Source organism: Eptatretus burgeri, chromosome 15 (assembly GCF_056783735.1).
Source record: "Eptatretus burgeri isolate ZD-2024b chromosome 15, Ebu_testis_v1, whole genome shotgun sequence".
Lineage (NCBI taxonomy): Eukaryota > Metazoa > Chordata > Myxini > Myxiniformes > Myxinidae > Eptatretus > Eptatretus burgeri.
The window spans coordinates 65298568-65319085 of NC_140975.1; the positions used below are offsets into that span (position 1 = coordinate 65298568).

Here is a 20518-nt window from a genome sequence, read left to right on the forward strand (position 1 = left end):
GGGTCTGGGTGCTTTGGGGAATCCTGAAGAGTTGTGGAGTTCCTACAAGACCACCATCAATGATGTTGCCGGTGGATGTGTTGGAAATCACCGTAAGGTGAAGAATAATTTTGTCTCAAGGGACACTGAATACCATTGACCAGAGTCACAGAGCCAGGCTTAATGACAGAGCTGAGCTGTTCAGGGAATTGATGCATAAAACTGTAGAATCCATCTGCTTAGCTTGATGCTTGTTTGAAACAACAGTTGACAAGATCGTCGGGCAGATCTTCCGACTGTATTTGGCTTTGGTAGTTTATTGACAGTCATCCCTTGGAAAAATATTCTTCGTCCTTTCGATTTGGTACAAAAATGGTGTCCTTAGAGTCCACTCGACCCAAAACTTTCTGCAGGAAAACGCCCTCCCATTCACTCCCTAATATTCATGTTTAAAAAAACAACAATTTAAAACACGAAAATTATTCTAGCATCAGTGATAAGAACATGGGGTAAGTTGATTCTTGGCTCAACTTACCCCACAGTCCACCATTAAACACTTTGGATGATTTTTCCCAACTTGATGTGTACTCTCTCTTAATTGAAGGATGAGATCAGAGGAACCTCATTATGTTCAGAATGTCAAACCTTCAACATTATTTAATTATCATCTTGAAGAAAATATGTTAAATAGTTCATCATCAAACTCATATGAAGTTTATTAAACAATCTTGAAAATGAAAACTTGAGATTAATTCAGCAATGTGATAAAATGGAAAACAAAGTTTGAACATCAATAATTAATAACATTTTTTAAACATTATAAATCTTTAAAGTAATTTGTGAGGGAAAAACAAAGGATTGTGAAGAAAGGATTTTAAATTGGAATCAGGAACAGAATCAACTGGTTTGTGTACAAGATGAGCTTTTGGAGTTTAATTAGTTTATCAAACACTCCACTTGGGAGAGACTGGAGCTGGTTATTGTTCAGATACAGGATTGTCAGTTGTGTTAGTTTATCAAACACTCCGTTAGGGAGAGACTGCAGCTGATTGACTTGCAGCTCCAGATGTGTTAGCTTTGTGAGTTTATCAAAGATTCCAATGGGTAGGAACTTTAGTTCATTACTATCCAGTTCAAGCTTTATCAGTTGTGTAAGTTTATCAAAAACTCCACTCGGAATGGACTGAAGCTTGTTGCTTTCCACATCCAGATATGTTAGTCTGCTTAGTTTATTAAACACTCCATTAGGGAGAGACTGGAGCTTGTTGCTTTCCAGATCCAGATATGTTAGTCTGCTTAGTGTATTAAACACTCCATTAGGGAGAGACTGCAGCTTGTTGCTTTCCAGATCCAGATATGTTAGTCTGCTTAGTTTATTAAACACTCCATTAGGGAGAGACTGGAGCTTGTTGCTTTCCAGATCCAGATATGTTCGTCTGCTTAGTTTATTAAACACTCCATTAGGGAGAGACTGCAGCTTGTTGCTTTCCAGATCCAGATATGTTAGTCTGCTTAGTTTATTAAACACTCCATTAGGGAGAGACTGCAGCTTGTTCCTTTCCAGATCCAGATATGTTAGTCTGCTTAGCTTATTAAACACTCTATTCGGGAGAGACTGGAGCAGGTTTTGTGGTAGATACAGAATATTAAGTCTGATAAGTTTTTAAAAATATTCCTTCAGATAACTTGCAGAATCATCTTTAAAAGAGGTAATTTACTTATTAGTGAAGAGGATGGGGTCGGATGGTGAGGTAGGGGGGAGGGCCGGAGAAGGGGGGTGGATTATGACCCTTTGGTGACCCTCCCTTATTTCCCACCCCATTACATCTCTCAAGATTCTCCTTATTTCTCCTAACCCCATTTTGAATCTGCAGACCCTTTGTCCCCTGTTCTCTTCATTGATGCCTGATACCAGGCATCAAGAAATAAAATATTTTGTTGATCAGTAAATAATTTTATCCACTTTTGCATATTCAATAAATGCTAGAATTGTACCAAATAGCAATTATATGACTGTATTATTTTACCCATGAAGAGTCAGGTAAACACATAAATAAATACATCCCTAACCTCCTCCTTCCACAAACACTGATCAACTCCACACAATCCATGCTACAATCAAAATAAATCTCGCTCTGATGTAATTTCTGAATTTTCAAAAGTGAAAGTTAATTTTTATAGCAGGACACCTGTATCAATGCATATTTGAATCATGAACCCCCCTTCCCCCCTCCCCTACCCGCCCAAAAACAAATTATCTCAATGGTGACTCACACAGTGAATACTCTGAACAATTCATCACTAAATCCATAATCTGAGGAGTATATCGGAGTGACGGGGGACCAGGGAAGAGACAACAACCTGTAAGACTATTTATGACATGTGAAATGCCTGAGTTAAGGGATGTATATGTGTAGTTAGATGAAGTTAAATGCTGGAATGAGATTATAATGTTGAAGAAAAGTAAATTTTATCAATTTGCTGATGACCCCTCCCTGCGTAGAATGATACATCACACTTGTGAAAGGCTGTTTGTTGCTGAATTAAAGTGAAGTTATAAAATCCATACAGGTGATCATCCACCTTTTGGGTGGTGCTCCATGTTAACGCCCTGTAGAGATCTTTCCCTTTTGAGAAACGTCATAAAAGCTTCTCCAGATATTATTTACCCCGTTAGTAACATTGTTTGTGAAGTCTCATTCCTGGTAAATTGTATTTATAAAACATGAAGTACTGCAGGACTGAAAGTAGATATAAATGGAGTAGATTGTCGTGGGGACATCAATCTACCCAATTGGGTCATCAAATGCTCACAGAACATGAATTATGTGGAACTCAGAAAACAAGCTGAAAGGAAAAGATCACGGAAGCCGTAAACCTGTTCCCTCCGATCCACACAACTTCAATATCAACAAAGAAAATACAAATTTTTTTGTACAAATTATTTAATTGCTAATTTGAAAATCAAAATTCCAACTTTTTCAGGCCTGAATAAAGACGTCCCATTTCACCGGCTATTTCTCAGCAGCAGGAATGCAACAATTTTTTTTTGTCTGCAATGGTTTCTTAAATCATTGAGTATATTTTTAATTTTAGAATTATTCATTCTAATTAATGAAACAGGGTGATGCAAGTGGACCGTGATGGAAGGTGTGATAGATCAGATTTATAATCACGAAACAATAAAAAGAAAAAACCTCATTACATCTTATCAAGGCAATAAGTCAATCCTCAGGTACCAATGTGGTCTTGATGGAAACTTTTTATCAATATCACTTTCAGATGATTCATGGTTCATGGTCCCGCTCTGTGGAAATGTTCATTTGATATTGTTCTGTGTTCAGGGGAGCATGGGGCTCACGAAGGCGAGGCTCGGACCCGCTCCGCGACTTCCGACCCTGAAGCCGGCATGCCGGTTGAGGAAACTAAATCTCGCAGGGTCCTCATGCACAGTAATCATGTTACCTCACCGGTGATTTAGTTGTCCCAACTAGGGAACCGTGCTATCGACTTCCCACTCTGTCTACTTATTACGTACAACCAAGCAAAAGCGTAGGTGGGAATTCGGCTGAACTAGCGCAGCGAATCAATGGGGTATAACTTCCCATATATCTTTTACATACGCTATGTTTAAACAATGGGGAAACGGACATCCGAGCATGTTGGAAGCAATTTATAAAGGATTCAAGAAAGGCGTGTATTTATTGGCAATCATGTCAGGTCAGGTTCGATCTGTGACCTGCTACAGGTACCATGTAAACCTGTACTAACCTGTTCCATGGTCGGGTTGTCGGCGACTAAACCGTCTCCCCCACCAGGTTTTCTGGTGAGGGGGGTGTTTGGATATGGACACCCAGCAGGATTAAAAACAAAACCTGTCAAAGGGCGGAGGAGCTCCTTGTGAGCCAACGGCCATCCACATCTAGTGCCCAACTGTGTCTGCGGACGTCCTCCTGCAGTTGGGTTACTTCTTATTAGGAGGTTGGTGGCAGGATTTGCACTCCGGCCACCGTAAAACCCTTCATTCCGCAAAACGCAAAAACGCAAAAAAATCTGAAAACCCACTCCGTGGGAGTACCTCCTACGCAGCTTCCCTTCGCAGGGCAGCTCACCGGATGACGGGATTGGGGCAAAGCCTTCGGGACCCCCAATCTTTGATGATAGGAGGGAAACCACGGGGTAACATCCCTGGGTCAGATTGCGGGAGAGTGTGTCGGAGTGGTGCTGAGGTGTCGTCCACCAGACGGCGGTCTCCTTGGGTTAACCTGAGGCGGTCCCTTCGGGTGGGTGCCTGGAATGTCCTATCCCTAAGAGAGGATGATCACCTGTCTCTGTTATCATCTGAGCTCAAGCGTTTGGACATCGGGATTGCAGCTCTCTCTGAGGTTCGGAGACCGGATTGCGGCGAGATAATGGTGGGTGGTTACACCTACTATTGGACTGGTCGCTCTGATGGTTACCATACCCAAGGAGTTGCTGTAGCTGTGTCCAATAAGCTGACCCCAATGATAATTGAGGTAACACCGGTCAACGAGCGTATTATGAGATTAAGGTTTCATCACTCCTTAGGTGTCATTTCCCTGGTCTCTGTTTATGCTCCGACTGAGGCGAGTGATCTCACCGTGAAGGATGCATTCTACGCCACACTCGAGTCTGTGGTTGATCAGTGCCCCAGACGAGATACACTTCTAGTCTTGGGGGATTTCAATGCATCGACTGGAACTGATAGGGATGGTTATGAGGTGTGTGTTGGTCCCCATGGGTCAGGAACTATGAACCAGAATAGCACTAAGTTCCTTGACTTTGCAAGAAGTCATGGACTTAGGGTGGCTGGTTCATGGTTTCAGCGCCCACAAGCTCATCGCTGGACTTGGTATTCCAACGCTGGCGGTGTGGCAAAAGAGATTGACCATGTCCTCATTTACGGTCGTTGGAGGATGATCCAGAACTGCAGGGTCTACCGGAGTGCTCAATTCCTCAATACTGACCACAGGCTTGTTGTAGCAACTCTAAAGCTGCACCTTAAATCCTGGAGAATGGTACCATCCCAGGCTAGGCTGGATGTTGCCAAGCTCAGTGATGAGAGAGTAGCTGAGGAGTTTGCGAACAGGCTGAGTGGACACTTGGGGGGTCTGGGGGCTTTGGGGGGTCCTGAAGAGTTGTGGAGCGCCTTCAAGACCACCGTCCTTGATGTTGCCGATGGATGCCTTGGAGCTCACTGCAGGGCAAAGAAGAATTTTGTCTCTCAAGGGACACTGGATACCATTGACCAGAGTCGCAGGGCCAGGCTGAATGGCAGAGCTGAGCTGTTCAGGGAGCTGAGGCGTAAAACTGTACGTGCACTGAGGGTGGACAAGGAGGCTTATGTGCGAGGAATCTGTGAGGGGGTAGAGCATCACCTGTGGACAGGTGATTCTCGTCCCGCTTACAGGGGAATTTGCGCATTACGTTCATCCAAGCCCATCCCTCGGAGCACTGCAGTTCGCACAGAGAGTGGTAGGCTCTTGACAGAGGAGTCTGAAGTGAAGGCCCGCTGGGCCGGTTACTTTGAGAGGTTGTACCAGGCTGATCCCCCAGCTGTCGAGTTGGACGTCAAGGGTGTTACAATCCCTGTTGCTGACCCTCGAATCAAATGTGGTCCACCTTCGCTTGTGGAAACACGGGCTGCGGTGAACCAGTTGAAACAGGGCAAAGCTCCAGGGATCTGTGGCATCCATGCCGAACTTCTCAAGGCTGGTGGAAATGCTGCACTCGTGTCGTTGCATGCAGTTTTGTGCTCTGCCTGGAACACAGGCATCATCCCAACTGACTGGAAGAGGGGCCTTGTTGTCCCTCTCTGGAAAGGGAAGGGTGATCGCCAAGACTGCAACAACTACCGAGGGGTGACGCTGCTCTCAGTGCCGGGCAAGGTCTTTGCTCGGATAATTCTTGATAGGGTTCGCCACCATCTGCTTGAGCACCAGCGTCCAGAGCAGTCAGGCTTTACACCAAAGAGGTCAACGATTGACCGTATCCTTGCACTTCGTGTCCTCACCGAACGCAGACGAGAGTTTCGGCAGGGGCTGCTTGCAGCCTAAGTTGAACTCTGTAAAGCGTTCGATTCAGTGAATCGGGATGTCCTCTGGAGGATTCTTGGTCTTCGTGGGGTGCCACCAAAACTGATCGATCTGATGTCTGAACTCTACTCTGGTACTGAGAGTGCTGTGAAGTGTGGTGGTACCATCTCTGACTTATTTCCAGTTGTTACTGGAGTTCATCAGGGATGTGTACTTGCCCCCACACTTTTCAGCACTTGTATGGACTGGATTTTAGGGAGGATGTCGGAGAGATCAAGTTGCGGTGCATCGTTTGGCAATGTCAAGATCTCGGACCTTGATTTTGCAGATGATGCAGTCATCTTTGCGGAGACTTTAGACATCCTCTTGGGGGCCCTCGAGGTGCTGAATGAGGAGTCGGAGCCATTGGGATTACGGGTTTCTTGGGTCAAAACTAAGATCCAGGCTTTCGGTGACATCTTGGATGCTGCTGTCCTGTCTGTGCCTGTTTGTGGTGAGGATGTTGAGGTCGTGGAGAGATTCACTTACCTTGGCAGTGATATTCATGTCTCTGCTGGCTGTGAGTCAGAGGTCAATAGACGTCTGGGTCGGGCCTGGGGAGTCATGGATTCACTGGATCATGGGGTGTGGCGCTGCCGGTACCTGTGCGGGAGGACGAAAGTCCGAGTCTTCAGGTCCTTGGTACTTCCAGTCTTGCTCTATGGGTGCGAGACTTGGACTCTGACCAAGGATCTGAGATGGAGACTTAATTCCTTTGGTACCATGTCTCTTCGCAGAATCCTTGGCTATCACTGGTCAGATTTTGTGTCCAACGAGCGGTTGCTGAGAGAGACTCGGATGAGATTTGTTACCTGCATAGTCCGTGAGCGTCAGTTGTGGCTGTCTGGACATGTGGCTCGTTTTCCTGACGCTGATCCTGCTCACCAGATTCTCTCAGCGAGGGAGTCTCATGAGTGGAGGAGGCCAGTGGGCCGACCACGTGCCTCATGGTTGCAGCAGGTTGACCATCATCTCAAGGAGATGGGGATGGCCCTGGCATCTGCCTGGGGGATGGCCAGACGGAGGCCCCTGGAGTACCGGTGGAAAGTGGACGCAGCGACGCGCTGTTCTGGCACATGCTCCCATACCTGACCTGACCTATTGGCAATATTCACAAGTATGTTCAGAATGCAGTGACACAAATAACATAACTTAACCCCTAACCACGAAAGAACCCCTCACGCAATCTTAACTTATTTAAACACAAGTCAGGCATCCTACACTCACTCTGGGGAAATTAGAGAGAAAGTGAGACAATAAGTTTGAGTCTTATCTGTGGCCTCTCGCTCACCAGATGCAAGCCAGGGGGCTTACATTGGTCCCAAAGTGGAGGGAAGAGAAGGAAGGGAATGCAGTTGGTGTGCGGATGTGGTATGTCAGGGGAGGTTTGGCGTGTGCTGCATAAGCGCGAGAGTAATAGTGTGTTCTGCATATCAATCCCTTTCCCAGACAGGTCAAGAGGGTAATTGCTGATTGCCTTTTTAGCGCTCTCTTGTGCATCTTAAGTTGATGAATTAGAATATAGGAAAGATTTGTGTGTCAGTCTGTAGCCGCTGCGTCCTAAGGATCTCATGCTGCTGTTTGCCCTTGGAACATTTTCCCAGCGCAACCCATCTCGCTCCATTCTCCGTCTCGCTACAGACAGGCAGGAAGGTAGGCAACTTTTGTTCAGGTTCTGATCCCTTAGTGTGTGATTCAGCTGCAAACGCTGGAACGTCAGGGTTTTTATGGGCCTTGAGCCAGGTGGGGCTTCGGGGAGCAAAGGTTAGAGTAACACCCTTTGACATGCTCACGTTGCTTTTCCATTGGCTCTCCTTTTCCGCAGTGTGTCGTCGTGTTCCTTGCGTGCCACTACATGTGGTGCACGCATCTCGGAAGCACTACAGAACTTGGCTAGTAATTAATAAAATAATGTTTATGCTCATACTATCAATCCTGTTCATCTTGATGTCATCAGTTCACGTTGATCAATGTTATGATGTCTTCTCAGTCGAAGTTTACATTCATTATCAATCTTTAGTAAATTCACCCAACATTAAAATAAAAATTAGATATTTTAATAATAATTAATTACAGATCATTAAAAAAAAAATGAAAAAATAATCTCAAACAAAACTGTAAATCAATTTTTCTCTTTTTTTCAGGATCAGTAATTGTTCAAAGAGATGTTTCACTCGGAGTTTTGTTTAAACATTTTTGTATCAACTTGTTATTAATGTTTCCCTTTCCACAAGGACTCGTCCTGTGTTCACACGACAACGCGTGTTCGACCTCGTTGAGAAATTCCAGGTAAAATGAGGTTTCTTCGACTCTCTCTCTCCTTTGTACCATACAGCCATGAATTCGAACCCATCATGAGGCACGTACTCACAGTGTCGTTAATTTTCACTCAAATGTGTGTTTCATCATCCCTTGTTCAACCAAGTCCTGCCAGTCCATCAATTGCTTCAAAACATGAACATTCTATCACTGGATCGTCCCCAACACGGTGCAGTCACTTGTAATATCTGTTTAAACTTATACAAAACTTCACTTTTATTCCAGATTACAAATGTCCACAATTTCGTTAATCAGAGAACGTTAATGACCGAGTGGTGGGGACACTGGAGTGACGTCATCGAGGTTGTGAGTTCACATCTGGTTGAAGGTGACAATATGAAGAATATGGAGTAAATGTTTGTAGTAATTGAACAAATCTCAGAAGAATCACCCAATCGATATCAGACTATGATTAAAAACACTGCTGGCTCACTAATCTTCAGGAAGGGGATAATCTGTCTGATTTAGATGGTCCAGGTGTCACCAATCCACACATTGAGGTTGATCCTTAAACCTTTGGGTTCACTTAGGCTGGATATGGAAATGATACCCATGAAATATCAGGGCTATGTAACCCCCCCCCACCACCCCCACTTCCCCCTCCCCCACCCTTACCACCTCCACCCCACAAGATGATTAAATACAAAAATACAGATCAGGGTTTTGATGGATCAGGTGATCAGGTGTACCTACTTGTTTAGGGAATATTTGTTTGTTTGTGTCATGTTTGTTATGTCACCACTTGTGAGGGAGATACTGCGGTTAGAGCCATCTTGTGGAGTGGTTTCTCCACGTGGTGGATTATGTCACCACAATGAGGAAATGTGTTCCAATGAGTTGATGGTTGATTGGTTGAATGATGTGACATGGGGAAGTTGTGGTTCTACACAGTATGGATTGAGGATGAGATTGAGGTTGAGATATAATCGATTGATTCATCGATTTGGATCACATTTGGAGGGATAAAGAACAAATATTATCAAATAATGACTCCTTGTGGATCATCTGAGGTTCTGTTTTGACTTGGTTTGTTATAACATGATGTTGATGTTGATGTTGATGGGGTATTTCAATAAAATTCGTCATTTATGGCAATTTGTAAATTTCATCACAATGTATTTCTTTACTGAGATACCACAATTATAGTAATTTTTACTTTGTATTTTAATGTTTGCCTTTCAGGTATATTACTCACCTTTGATTCATGACCTGACGATAAACTGTCATCCTGGTGTTTTGCAGGCTCAGCCAGGTGTCCAATCTGCTTGTATTTGCTGGTGAGCATGTCTTTCACAAGAGAAGGTTATTATGTACATCAATGTTAGTAACAACAATGATATATATATATATATATATATATATATATATATATATATATATATATATATATATATATATATATATATATATATATATATAACATATATGTTGGCCTGATGACCACTGGGAAAGGTAATGGCAAACAATCCAGTGCATTATCCGCCTTATGATTATTTTGGCATAACCGATTGTACCAAAGGATATTTATGGAGATTAGACTTGTATTTTTAACTATCCATCCAACATATAATAAAATCAGTGTTTGATTATACAACCATATTTAATGAATCGATCAGTAGTTTCTCTTAATCCCAAGGAAAGTGATAAACTGTTATAAAAATCCTAATTATTCGTTACGTTGTGACCTGGTTCTTAACACAATACAAAATATTTCTGGAGGTTTCCTTTCTTGTACCATGATGTCTCCGACAATGCCCTTTCCCAGCACGTGATTTACAGAAATCCTCATACACGAGTCCCAGGTGAAGATTTAAGATCGTTTTCAGATTTTGTATCGAAATGAAAATCACAAGAAATCGAAATGAACAGCTTGTTGCTCAGTTGCTGGAATCAGTTGGTATTGTGTTGGGATGAGGATCCAGTGTGGGTTAGATAGGCACAGATATCTTTTCTGTATCTTTACCCCCACCACCAAAGGTCGGCGGAGGTTGTTTTCACCGCTGTTTGTTTGTCTGTGAACAGACAATCTCAAAAAGTTGTGGACGGATTCGGACGACTAGTGTGTGATGAGGAAGAATTGATTCTGTCACGTACTGCCACTGAGCCAATTGCACATATCAAGTCTCCTTCTCATGTCATCTTGACCCAGTTTATGCCTAATAGAGAGGATGTATGGGAAAAGCTTCAGTTCCTTAGTGAGGATACACCAGACTGATGTTGGTTTGATGCTTAGCTCCCGGGAGCAATGGCGGTGGGACTTCTTGTGACTGTCCACTGCAGAAACCTGCATGGCGTCGATGTTGGCTTGATTTTTGGTTACTGATGCTGACCTGCCACTGTTGCCCTTGCTCTGGTTGTGCACTGTACCCTTGAGCTCCAAATGTTTCACAATACGTTGAATGCACATTTTTGTCTTCTGCTGCACTGTCAATGGCATAGTTGAGCTCCGGAGCGAGAAATCCCAGGGAACGAATAACATGACAACACCACCAAGCCCTGAAAAGGAAAATGGTTTCGGTCAAAAAACAAAGAAGTGGCAGTAAGTCAAAGTTGTATCAATCTTTTTGAAACACCCATAAAATATTACAACAATAACAGGAGAGGAGATTGGGACCATACTCGATGCAGAGCATTGGTGCTGCTCAAGCAGTCTCCTTGGTTATTGGGCACAATCGAAGACGGGTCACCACTCCGACACAGTATACCAGCATGCTGGGCACATCTCAGAAGGATGACAGGCCGAGTTAACCCCACCTGGTATAAATTCAACAGCTGAGCAAGATTTGAACTCAGGACCCAAGGATCTAAAGCCCACCACCCCTAACCATTAAGCAAACACCAGGCATTATGATAACAGGCCAAGTAATAACATTTATATTTACTGTGACAGTTAAGGAAAACATTTCATCAATTGAAGAAGTTTTGTTATTTTGATGAAAAAATCCGTTTTTATTATTTATTTTTGATCTAATTGTGAATAATTCATTCTGATTCTGATATACCGCACTCTGTTAGAGAGCGGCGGCGCTGCTGGAGCAGTTTCTCGGCAAGGCTTATCCTGGGTGGTTTAAGCCATTGCTTTCACAGCAGTAGTCATCGCAGAAATTTGTAACGAAACACTCCATGAGGGAGAGACAGAAGCTGCTTCTTCAATTAATTTAGTTTATAACTATGATCAGTGTATAAAAAAGTTCCTCTCAATATTATTGGAACCACCAACGACGAGGCCGAAACACAAGGTCTGATGCTTTCACATTGCAGGCAGGTTTCCACCATACATTCTCCACATTGCTTCCTCCACTCTCTCAGTCTTCTGACTCTCCCCAGCATCTCCAGGATGCACGTGTTCGTCCAGTTAACCCCTCCTGGATAAACTTCCAAAATCCAAGCTAACTGCATGTACATCTCAACTTTCTTATTTCTCATTTATCCCATCTATGAAACTGTCTTCCAGAAAGCAGTGAGTCTGTCACCACCTTCTCAGTCTTTCTTCCAGGGCTTCAAACCAGGGAGTGCATTGACACCTATACTAGAATAGCAGAGTGTCCCGATTTTTTGATGAAAGAGTGCTCCAGGCAGGTTACCAACACTTTTAGGTTTAAATCAGTTTTACTTTATTTTTAAAAACTACAAGTGTGATGGCAAAAACCATGCTTTCTCAACATATGACCACCGTTCTGCCAGACTGGGAAGAGCCACCAGCCCCGCAACCTACCCCAGCGGAGATGATGCAACATATGGGCAGAGCATAAATATACATTTTACATTAAAACTTGGTTACATCTCTTATATGGCTCGATTTCCTGATGCTGATCCTGCTCACGAGATTCTCTGGGCAAACGAGCCTCCGGAGTGGAGGAAGCCAATGGGCTAATCATGTGCCTCGTGGTTGCAGTAGGTTGATCAGTATCTCTAGGATATGGGGATGGGCCAGGCATCTGTCTGGTGTGTGGTCAGACGGAGGCCCCTGGAGTACCAAAGGAAAGTGGATGCAGTGACGCACTGCTCTGGCGCAAGCTCCCATACCTAACCTAACAGTGAGTTAATCCTTCATGCAGATGTGAGGTGGTTAAGTTGAGGAAAAGTACTCCAAAGATTTTTTATATATGATTCCTGAAATTTTCACCTTTCTTCAAGAAAAAAAAATGAGTGAAGAACGAGCTGTCAGATAATGTGTGTTTGCCTGACTTGTGGTTTCTTATAGACATAACAGCAAAATTGAACGAGCTGAATTGCGAACTGCAGGGGAGGGATATAGATCTGTCACACATGATCAGTGCAGGGAATACATTCAAGTTTAAACTGGGCTTGTGGTCCTCCTAGTTAAAGAACAACATGACAGAGCACTTCCCAAATTTGGAGAAAATCCGACAAAATATCAAAGGGATTTTTCCATTCAAAAAAAATTCTGCGATGACCTGAACAGATTAGAAAAGAAATGCAACAGACAATTTCAGGGGGTAGACTGGAAGGAACAAATCATTGTTTGTCTCAAATTCTTTTTTTTCAAGAGGACATTGGAGAACTGATAGCAAAATGTTGGCAGGTGATTGAACAAAGCATTGGATTTGACATGGAGATAATCACGATGCAAAATGACATAAAGCTTAAAGCTATGTCTTTGGGGGACTTGCAAAAAGAGTAGTACCCTCCTCTGACATGCTGTGCACTCGGCATGAAGCCCAACTTTGGTTGCACATACCTCTGTGAGATGACTTTTTGTCACATGAAACCATAAAGTCCATATATTGCACTCATCTCACAGTTGCCCATCTGATGGACTGTATGAGACTGACCATCTCAAACTACGACCCAGACTTTAAAGCACAGGTGTCACACTCAGAATAGGTGAGTTATACATCGCGTACATTTTTTGGGGTGAGAGTGAAGTAGATTTTTTTCATGAAAAATCTCGTTTTGCATTTGCAATTCTAAAAGTGATCTTGTGCTTAAAAGGGTTGGAGACCAATGCTGTGCACTAAACAAGAAGCTACAATAAGAACAGAGTATGGAGAGATGGGATGGTTTGGAATTGGAAAGGGGGTTCGACAGGGATGCATTCTCTCACTTTGCTCGTTCAATCTGTATGGTGAGTACATCATGAGAAAATCGAACCTGGATGACTTGAAGGCTGGACTCGGGATTGGAGGAAGACATATCGACAATCTCAGGTATACTGACGATACCACTATATTGGCAAAAAGTAAAGACAACTTGATGAAACTGCTGCAGACAGTGAGGAACGAAAGTGAAAAATCTGATCTCCATTTAAAGGCCCGGTCACACCTTGATGTTTTAGCCAACGTATGCCGATTTTTGAATTTTTTTTCTAAAACGCTGGCACACGTTGAATACGTTATGGGTAAGTTTTGATAACATTGAGAGCGCGCTGAAAAACACTGCCAGACGTCGTTGTACGCTGGCTTTAAACGTTGTACTTTTTGGTTGTCCTCAAATTTTTTCATGCTTGAAATTTCACGACGTATGCCGGCGTATGACTCACACGTTCCGCATGCGATGGGGATAAGTTGTATGCACGGTCTGCGATCGTTGACAGACGTCAACACATGCTACTTGTAAGTTAATCATAAGTTGAGACACGCCGAGGTAATGTTTAGTGTACCCGAAACTTATTTCTAACCTATGATTAACGTGTTGTTGGCACATTACGCGATCGTTGCCACACGTCGACAGACGCTACTTTTAAGTTACTCATAGGCTGAAAGACGTCGGTATAATGGATCGTCCTTGCGTCAGCGTCCACGGCCACGGCCAGGACACTTATTTGCAGCATTCTTCAAACTTTTCTTCGGCATGACGAGGATGTTCACACTTCGATGTCTAGCTTGGCTATGATTCCAATTGTCCATCGGCAGCGTCTATTTAAAATAGTCGAGTTTGAGCGTTTTAACACGTTCAATAGAAACGATTAAAATTTCAAAACCCCAGCGTCAAAAAACAAAGGCGAGTGACAGCAATTTAAATCGTTCATTGTAAACAATGAAAATAGCTGAGTGGTACCGTTTAAAAGTCGTTGAGTGTAAAAAAAATCCAATTGTTGAGCACAAGCGTCTACTTTCAATAGTGGAGATGCAGCCATTTAAATCGTTGAGTGGCAGCCTATGAATAGCAAACCCCACGTCACCGGCAAAGATAAACTGCCGCACGATATGGATAAGTTAGGCTATCGTTGGGCATAGTTTGTGAACGCCGGCTTCACGATAATTATTCGTTGGTATATCGTATCTATAAGTAATCAAAGCGCTCTATGCACATTATTAGTTCATTGTGCATTTGTCCAACCCGTTATGAATAGACCTAAATCGTAAAAACAAGCTATAGCTCATTGTTGAAAAAGCCCCATAAAAAATTAGCCGCCAAGAACTTCGAACAATGGTGCAAAGATATCTCCTACCCGTGGACACGCGGACGCAAGGAGGATCCATCATAACCCACACCCTCCCCCTCACACTCACCTACTACTGCCAACATGAACAAACTAATAATACTAATACTAATACTGATACTGATACTGATACTGATACTGTTACTGCTGACATGGACATCGACTCAAAAAGGACTCGAAAACACTGTTGGGTTCCCCTTTTATGAGCAGCATTTTTATATACCAATTCCCAAAACCGCTGGGAACACGTCTTTATATGGCAGTTGTAAGCTAGAAACAAGTAATTTTTTTTTTTTTGTCGACCGGAAGACGTCATTGGAATACGTCTACATACGTTGACGTGTGTTGGGACTACGTAAAGAATTGGTTCAAAGCACGTCAAACATAAGTTAGAAATAAGTTTCGCGTAAAAAAGACATTACCGCGACGTGTTTTGACTTATGAGTAGCTTAGAAGTAGCCTTTGTGGACGTGTGTAAGCGTCCACATATCGTGTGTACAACTTATCCCCATCGCATGCGGAACGTGTGTCATACGCCGAGTACGTCGTAAAATTTTGAACATGTTTAAAATTTCTTGACGTACTCTACTTACTACGACGTATGATAGCGTACTTTAGCGTTCTACTCACGTATACCAAACTTACTCATACCGTATTTGACGTGCCCCAACGTTTTAGACACATTTTTCTTAGGTCGGCATACGCTGGCAAGATCGCCAAGGTGTGACCGCGATGTTGTTACTTCCATTTCTACGGCAGTTATGATTCGAATCATTGTGCGTCAGCCTTTTAATAGGCTACGTCACGACATCATCAGCAATGCGTGCAACGCGCTATGTTAGACTATCGTTGGGCATCGGTTGTGTACGCCGACAACAGGTTCAGCATTCGTTGGTATAAGTTATCTATAACACAACGAAACGTTCTGTGTCCATTACCAATGCGTTATACATAAGACCAAGTCGCTATGAATACATCCGAATCTTTAAAAAAAAACATCAAAAGTTCAACGTAAGCCAGCGTTTTACATACATTTTAATACGTTGCCATCGCTGGCTAAAACTTCAAGGTGTGACCGGGCCTTAAACCTAAAACAGACTAAAATATTGTCACCTGAGAAGACCAATGTATGTTCAAATTGGGAAATGATCAGGTGGAAATAATGTAAAGTTTCTCCTTCTTTGGGGTCTAAGATTGAAGTGAGTGGAGAATGTGGAGGAGAAGTTAATAGATAGTTAGCATTGAGTAGAACAGAAGTATCGGGATTGATAAAGATCTGGAAATACAAAGATGTGATTAAAACAAACCAAGAGTAGGCTGATGATGAATGTCCTGGTATTTCCAGTTTCAATGTGTGCATGTGAGTCGTGGACGGTGAAAAAGGAAGATGGACAGGTTTGAAATCTGGTGATGGAAAAGAACCATTGTTAATAGTTATTGATGGAGAAGAACCATTGTTAATAGTTATTGATGGAGAAGAACCATTGTTAATAGTCAATAATTGTTAATAGAAGTTAATAATTCCATTGACTGTGAGAAGAACCAACAAATCAGTGCTTGAAGAAATTAGACCACCATGTTCATGAGAAGAAGTGATGATAAAACAGAAACTGTTATACTTTGGACATATCATGAGTGCAGCAAACAAAAGTCAGGAGAAGTCAACAATGCTAGGGTGGTTAGGATGAGGGAAGAAATGGAAGATGCAGACCTTGTATGTGCAAGATGGATGGGGTAAAGGTTGCAAGCTGTTCCTGCCAGAGCTTCGGGAAGCAGTGCAAGATAAGGATGAAAATGTCACCAGAAGTCGGACACTTGAGGGAACTAGATATTTTTGTCCATGGATAGAAAGTGTTTCAACAAGAAAGTCATTTATTAGCTGGGTAGAATACACCTCCAGGGAAATAATGTGACATTATAGGCTTTTCCTTATCCCAATACATCATGAATTTCATTACTAATTCACCTTCCAGCAATCGTGAATGCATTTGATTCATTATATATTGCAGCAGATGTTTGGTTTCCCCAGTTTCTCGAGAAATGGGTTACACTCAAAATGTCAACTTTATATTTTCTCTCTTTTCACCACGAATTCTTCAACCCTGAAATTTCCTTCCTGGTATTTCACCAATGCAGACTATTTTTTCTGTACATATATATGTACGGTATATACTGTATAGTATTTTTTTTAAGGTTATGATCTTCTGTATTATTGCAAATGATGTCACGGAATTATAATTCCACACATTTATTACCAAATGATACAACTATGGTTTTAAACGATAAAATGCAGAACCATTCTCTGCTTGGCACATTTAGCACTGGTGCTTGTTTCCTTTTTTGAGTTGGTGTGTAACCATCGGCTCAGATAGTCGACACCAGGACAAGTACAATCCCAAGGGTTAGTATACAGATAAATGGACTGCAGGCTGGTCATGCATATGTGATTGACTTGTAATTATGAGTAAGATGATAAAAAAAATATCTTACCATGCCTCTTCAGAAGGATTGACCAAAAAAACCCCCTCTTATTTACTTTTCCAATCAACCAATGGAGGAACTCTTTAATGAGCCTCAACCTTGTTAAAGAACAAAATGCTTGAAATTCGTATCAAATAAATCATCTCCCTCAGTGTTTCCCTCATCTACCCCATCAAACCTCCCATTTCTCCACAAGCCTCCAGAAGTCACTGCTCGGCTTCAGAAACGATCATTGTAACCCCGCACACGTGAAGTGAAAAGCAGGGGTTAAGCATTGGCACATGTTCATCTCAGGGTTTATTTTAACGTGCAGTAGACCCCTACCTGTGCAGTTCTAAATCCAATTTTGTGCAGTACTAAAATTTATAATAAAAACTCCAATGTCATCTAAAGAAACAAGATGTCAATGCATGACCATGATACTCAAAAGCAACAATACCTTTATTTACTGTTTCTATGACAAGAAGTATGTTTTTAATTTTACATGCACAAATGATTAGTACTTTGTTTTAAAATTTTTGTCAAATACTAAGATGGTTAAAACTTAAAACACTGTGTTTATATGACTAGATATATATTTTTTAGTATATTCGATATATATTAGACGAGATATATATTTTCTAATTTTATAGACTCCAGTGAGGCATCCTTTGTTGTGTACCTTGTCGAAGGATACAAAGGAACTTAAAATCTATAAAATGTGTAAAAAAAAATATCCATTACAAATGCTTTTCAGACTCAGAGAATCTCAAACACTGGGCCATGGCACCTGTCTCAAAGATTTGTGCAGTTCCAAAATTTCCTTAAAATAAACCCTGGTTCATCTGTCCATCTGTCTGTAACCATCAGTTTAGGATCGACGAAAAACTTATTTAAATGGAATGTTATATTTGAACATGAATCTACCATATAAAACAACGTGTTTGTTTATTTGTGTGTTTGTCTGTTCCACTTCAAAAGAACAATTTAAAAAGGCCAATTTTTTTTTAACACAACTGTGTGTTCACTGCCGTCTATTTTTTCAGGATTAAAAAAAATATACAAGGGGCTGCAAAACTAGGTATACAGTAAGCATTATAGTGGAGTGTGTAAATGCTGAGGGCAAACAGTTTGAACATTTGAGGGATTAATGTGTTTATTATTGATATGTTCATTATTGGTATGTTATTATTGATATGCTTGTATAATCAATAAAATACGTTTTGTGCGCACGTTTTGTTTTTCATTACTGTATACCTACTTTTGCAGCCCCCTGTATATATCGAAAAACATTTTCCATTAAAGAGTAATTACATCTCTATGTTTGTAAATGTAGATAGTGACTTGCAACCAGGCCTCAATGGTGGTGTACAGAAGTGTTAAAAAAAAATACAAAGCACAGGGAGATGAAATTCGCTGCACGTGATGTGTAACGCGAGCAGAGTAAAACGAGTGTCCATTTACATACATGTGATGTCTAATAAATAAAGAAGATATAAGCACACCAGACGCAAGGCCGAGGCTTCAGGCTTTGACACGCTCACAAGGCTGTACCCTCGAAATGAAAGGTCCCAGAAGATAAAGAAAATAGGGTAACATTTGTACGTGCCATGTTTTAAAATAACGTTCTTTCTTGCTACAAAACATCATAACTTCCAGTCCCTGAATATTTCAAATAAATTTGCTCCATTTCTTCTTCAAACAGTCTCTGTTAGTAAAATGGAAGTTTTCAAATTGTTCTTTTGTTGACATTTTCTCGATTGCTTCACTCATTTCCTCGTGGTTGGAGAATTGGTTACCGTGCAAGTGGGATATCAAATATCACAACAAATATTAACCAATGGGGAACATGTTCATGCTGTAGAGCTCATGATCCAGCTGCTGTACGCCACAGCCACACAAGATCATGGCTGATATTGAGGCCCAATTGTTTGATTGACTGAATGTCTTCAAGAGGATTAAGAAAGTAGATGGGGAAGTTTGCCAGACGGTCCTTTCAGAGAGAAACAGTGAGTGTGTGAGATTTCTCAGGATTGAAAGACATTCCAAGAATTTTACTGATTATAATGATACTATCAAGATCTACAGAGAGGAATGAGGCTGGTGCCTGCCTATCTGAAGGATGGTAGATGTTCTGGCAGATGGTGGAGTCATCAGCCAAGAGATAAAGAAGATCTTCCAAAGTGTCAGAGAGATGGTTGATGAAGATTAGAAATAGGATGGGTCCCAGAACACTGCCTTGAGGCACTCTAGCCTTGACAGGAAGAGGACATGAAAGGATCCTTTGAGAGCCAAACTTTGGTTTGGAGAATGGAGGAAGTCAGTAAGCCAAGTGTGGAGTTGGCCTTGGATGCAATAGGCAGAGAGTTTGGAAAGCATGGCGTGGTGCCAGACTGTATCAAATGCTTGAGATGTTTCTGGAGAGACGGCTCTGATCAGGTGTGAGACGGTCAATCAGAAAAAAAATTTGTGTTTTTTTTGTGACCTTGACTTATTGACCTCAAAAACAATGAGCTTCGAGCATTTGGCTAGCTCTACCAGGTGTATAATTTTCATGAAGATCAGTGTCGAATTGCAACCTGTAGGCGATGGATGAACAAACAAACAGAGAGAATAACAGACTCGCCAAAGTCTTCGATTTCACAAGTAACAAAAGTAACAAATGTGCAAGTAATGAATCTTCGATTTTGCAAGTAACAAAGGAACTAACAAAGAGATACTTCTCATATATAGTATGGTTATCCAGTTTTGAACTACAACAAGCTGTTGAGGGTTGACCAGACGGAGCTGATGATGAGATATGGGGTGGATTAATGGTTGGCAGTCATAGTCTATCGGCTGAGTACCAAAAGAGGCAAGACTTTCCTTGCACCACAGCAGCAACATTATGATGATGCTTGGGTTTAGAAGACACCCCCAGAAGCTCCAGAAATATGGCTGTTGGACAATCTGAGAGGTGTGACTTTTACCATGTGTGAAGTATAAAGCGGGATCGAGCAATTTATTGGTTCACTCTTGTCTGTCCATGAACAGCTGTCAGTCTGTAATCGAGGAACGACTTAATTTCTCTTGAATACGATATTTCGAACACTGCAGAACATGAATTGGAACATTCATCCAAATATGAACCAGCAGTTCAGCAGTACTTTGGCTCGGAATTTGGCAAATTGTATGTAATCTCGTCCTGATCATACATGCACAGAGAGGGGGAAGGTAATTGTTTTACTCTGTCTGCTTCTCTGGTAGTCAAAGGAAATTG

General features: G+C 41.9%; 1 protein-coding gene across 1 annotated transcript in view; it reads right to left on the minus strand.

Moving 5' to 3' along the window:
• Positions 1–830: 830 nt before the first annotated feature.
• LOC147012359 (uncharacterized) overlaps positions 831–20518 on the minus strand; it is a 43172-nt gene continuing 23484 nt past the window's right edge. Inside the window, exons 5-9 of the mRNA XM_085856380.1 lie at positions 17096–17221; positions 13462–13619; positions 7782–7925; positions 7366–7471; positions 831–1594 (exon numbers count right to left, since the gene is read on the minus strand). Coding sequence (XP_085712506.1) covers positions 854–1594; positions 7366–7471; positions 7782–7925; positions 13462–13619; positions 17096–17221 — 1275 coding nt within the window. The 3' untranslated portion in view covers positions 831–853. The remainder of the gene's footprint in view (positions 1595–7365; positions 7472–7781; positions 7926–13461; positions 13620–17095; positions 17222–20518) is intronic.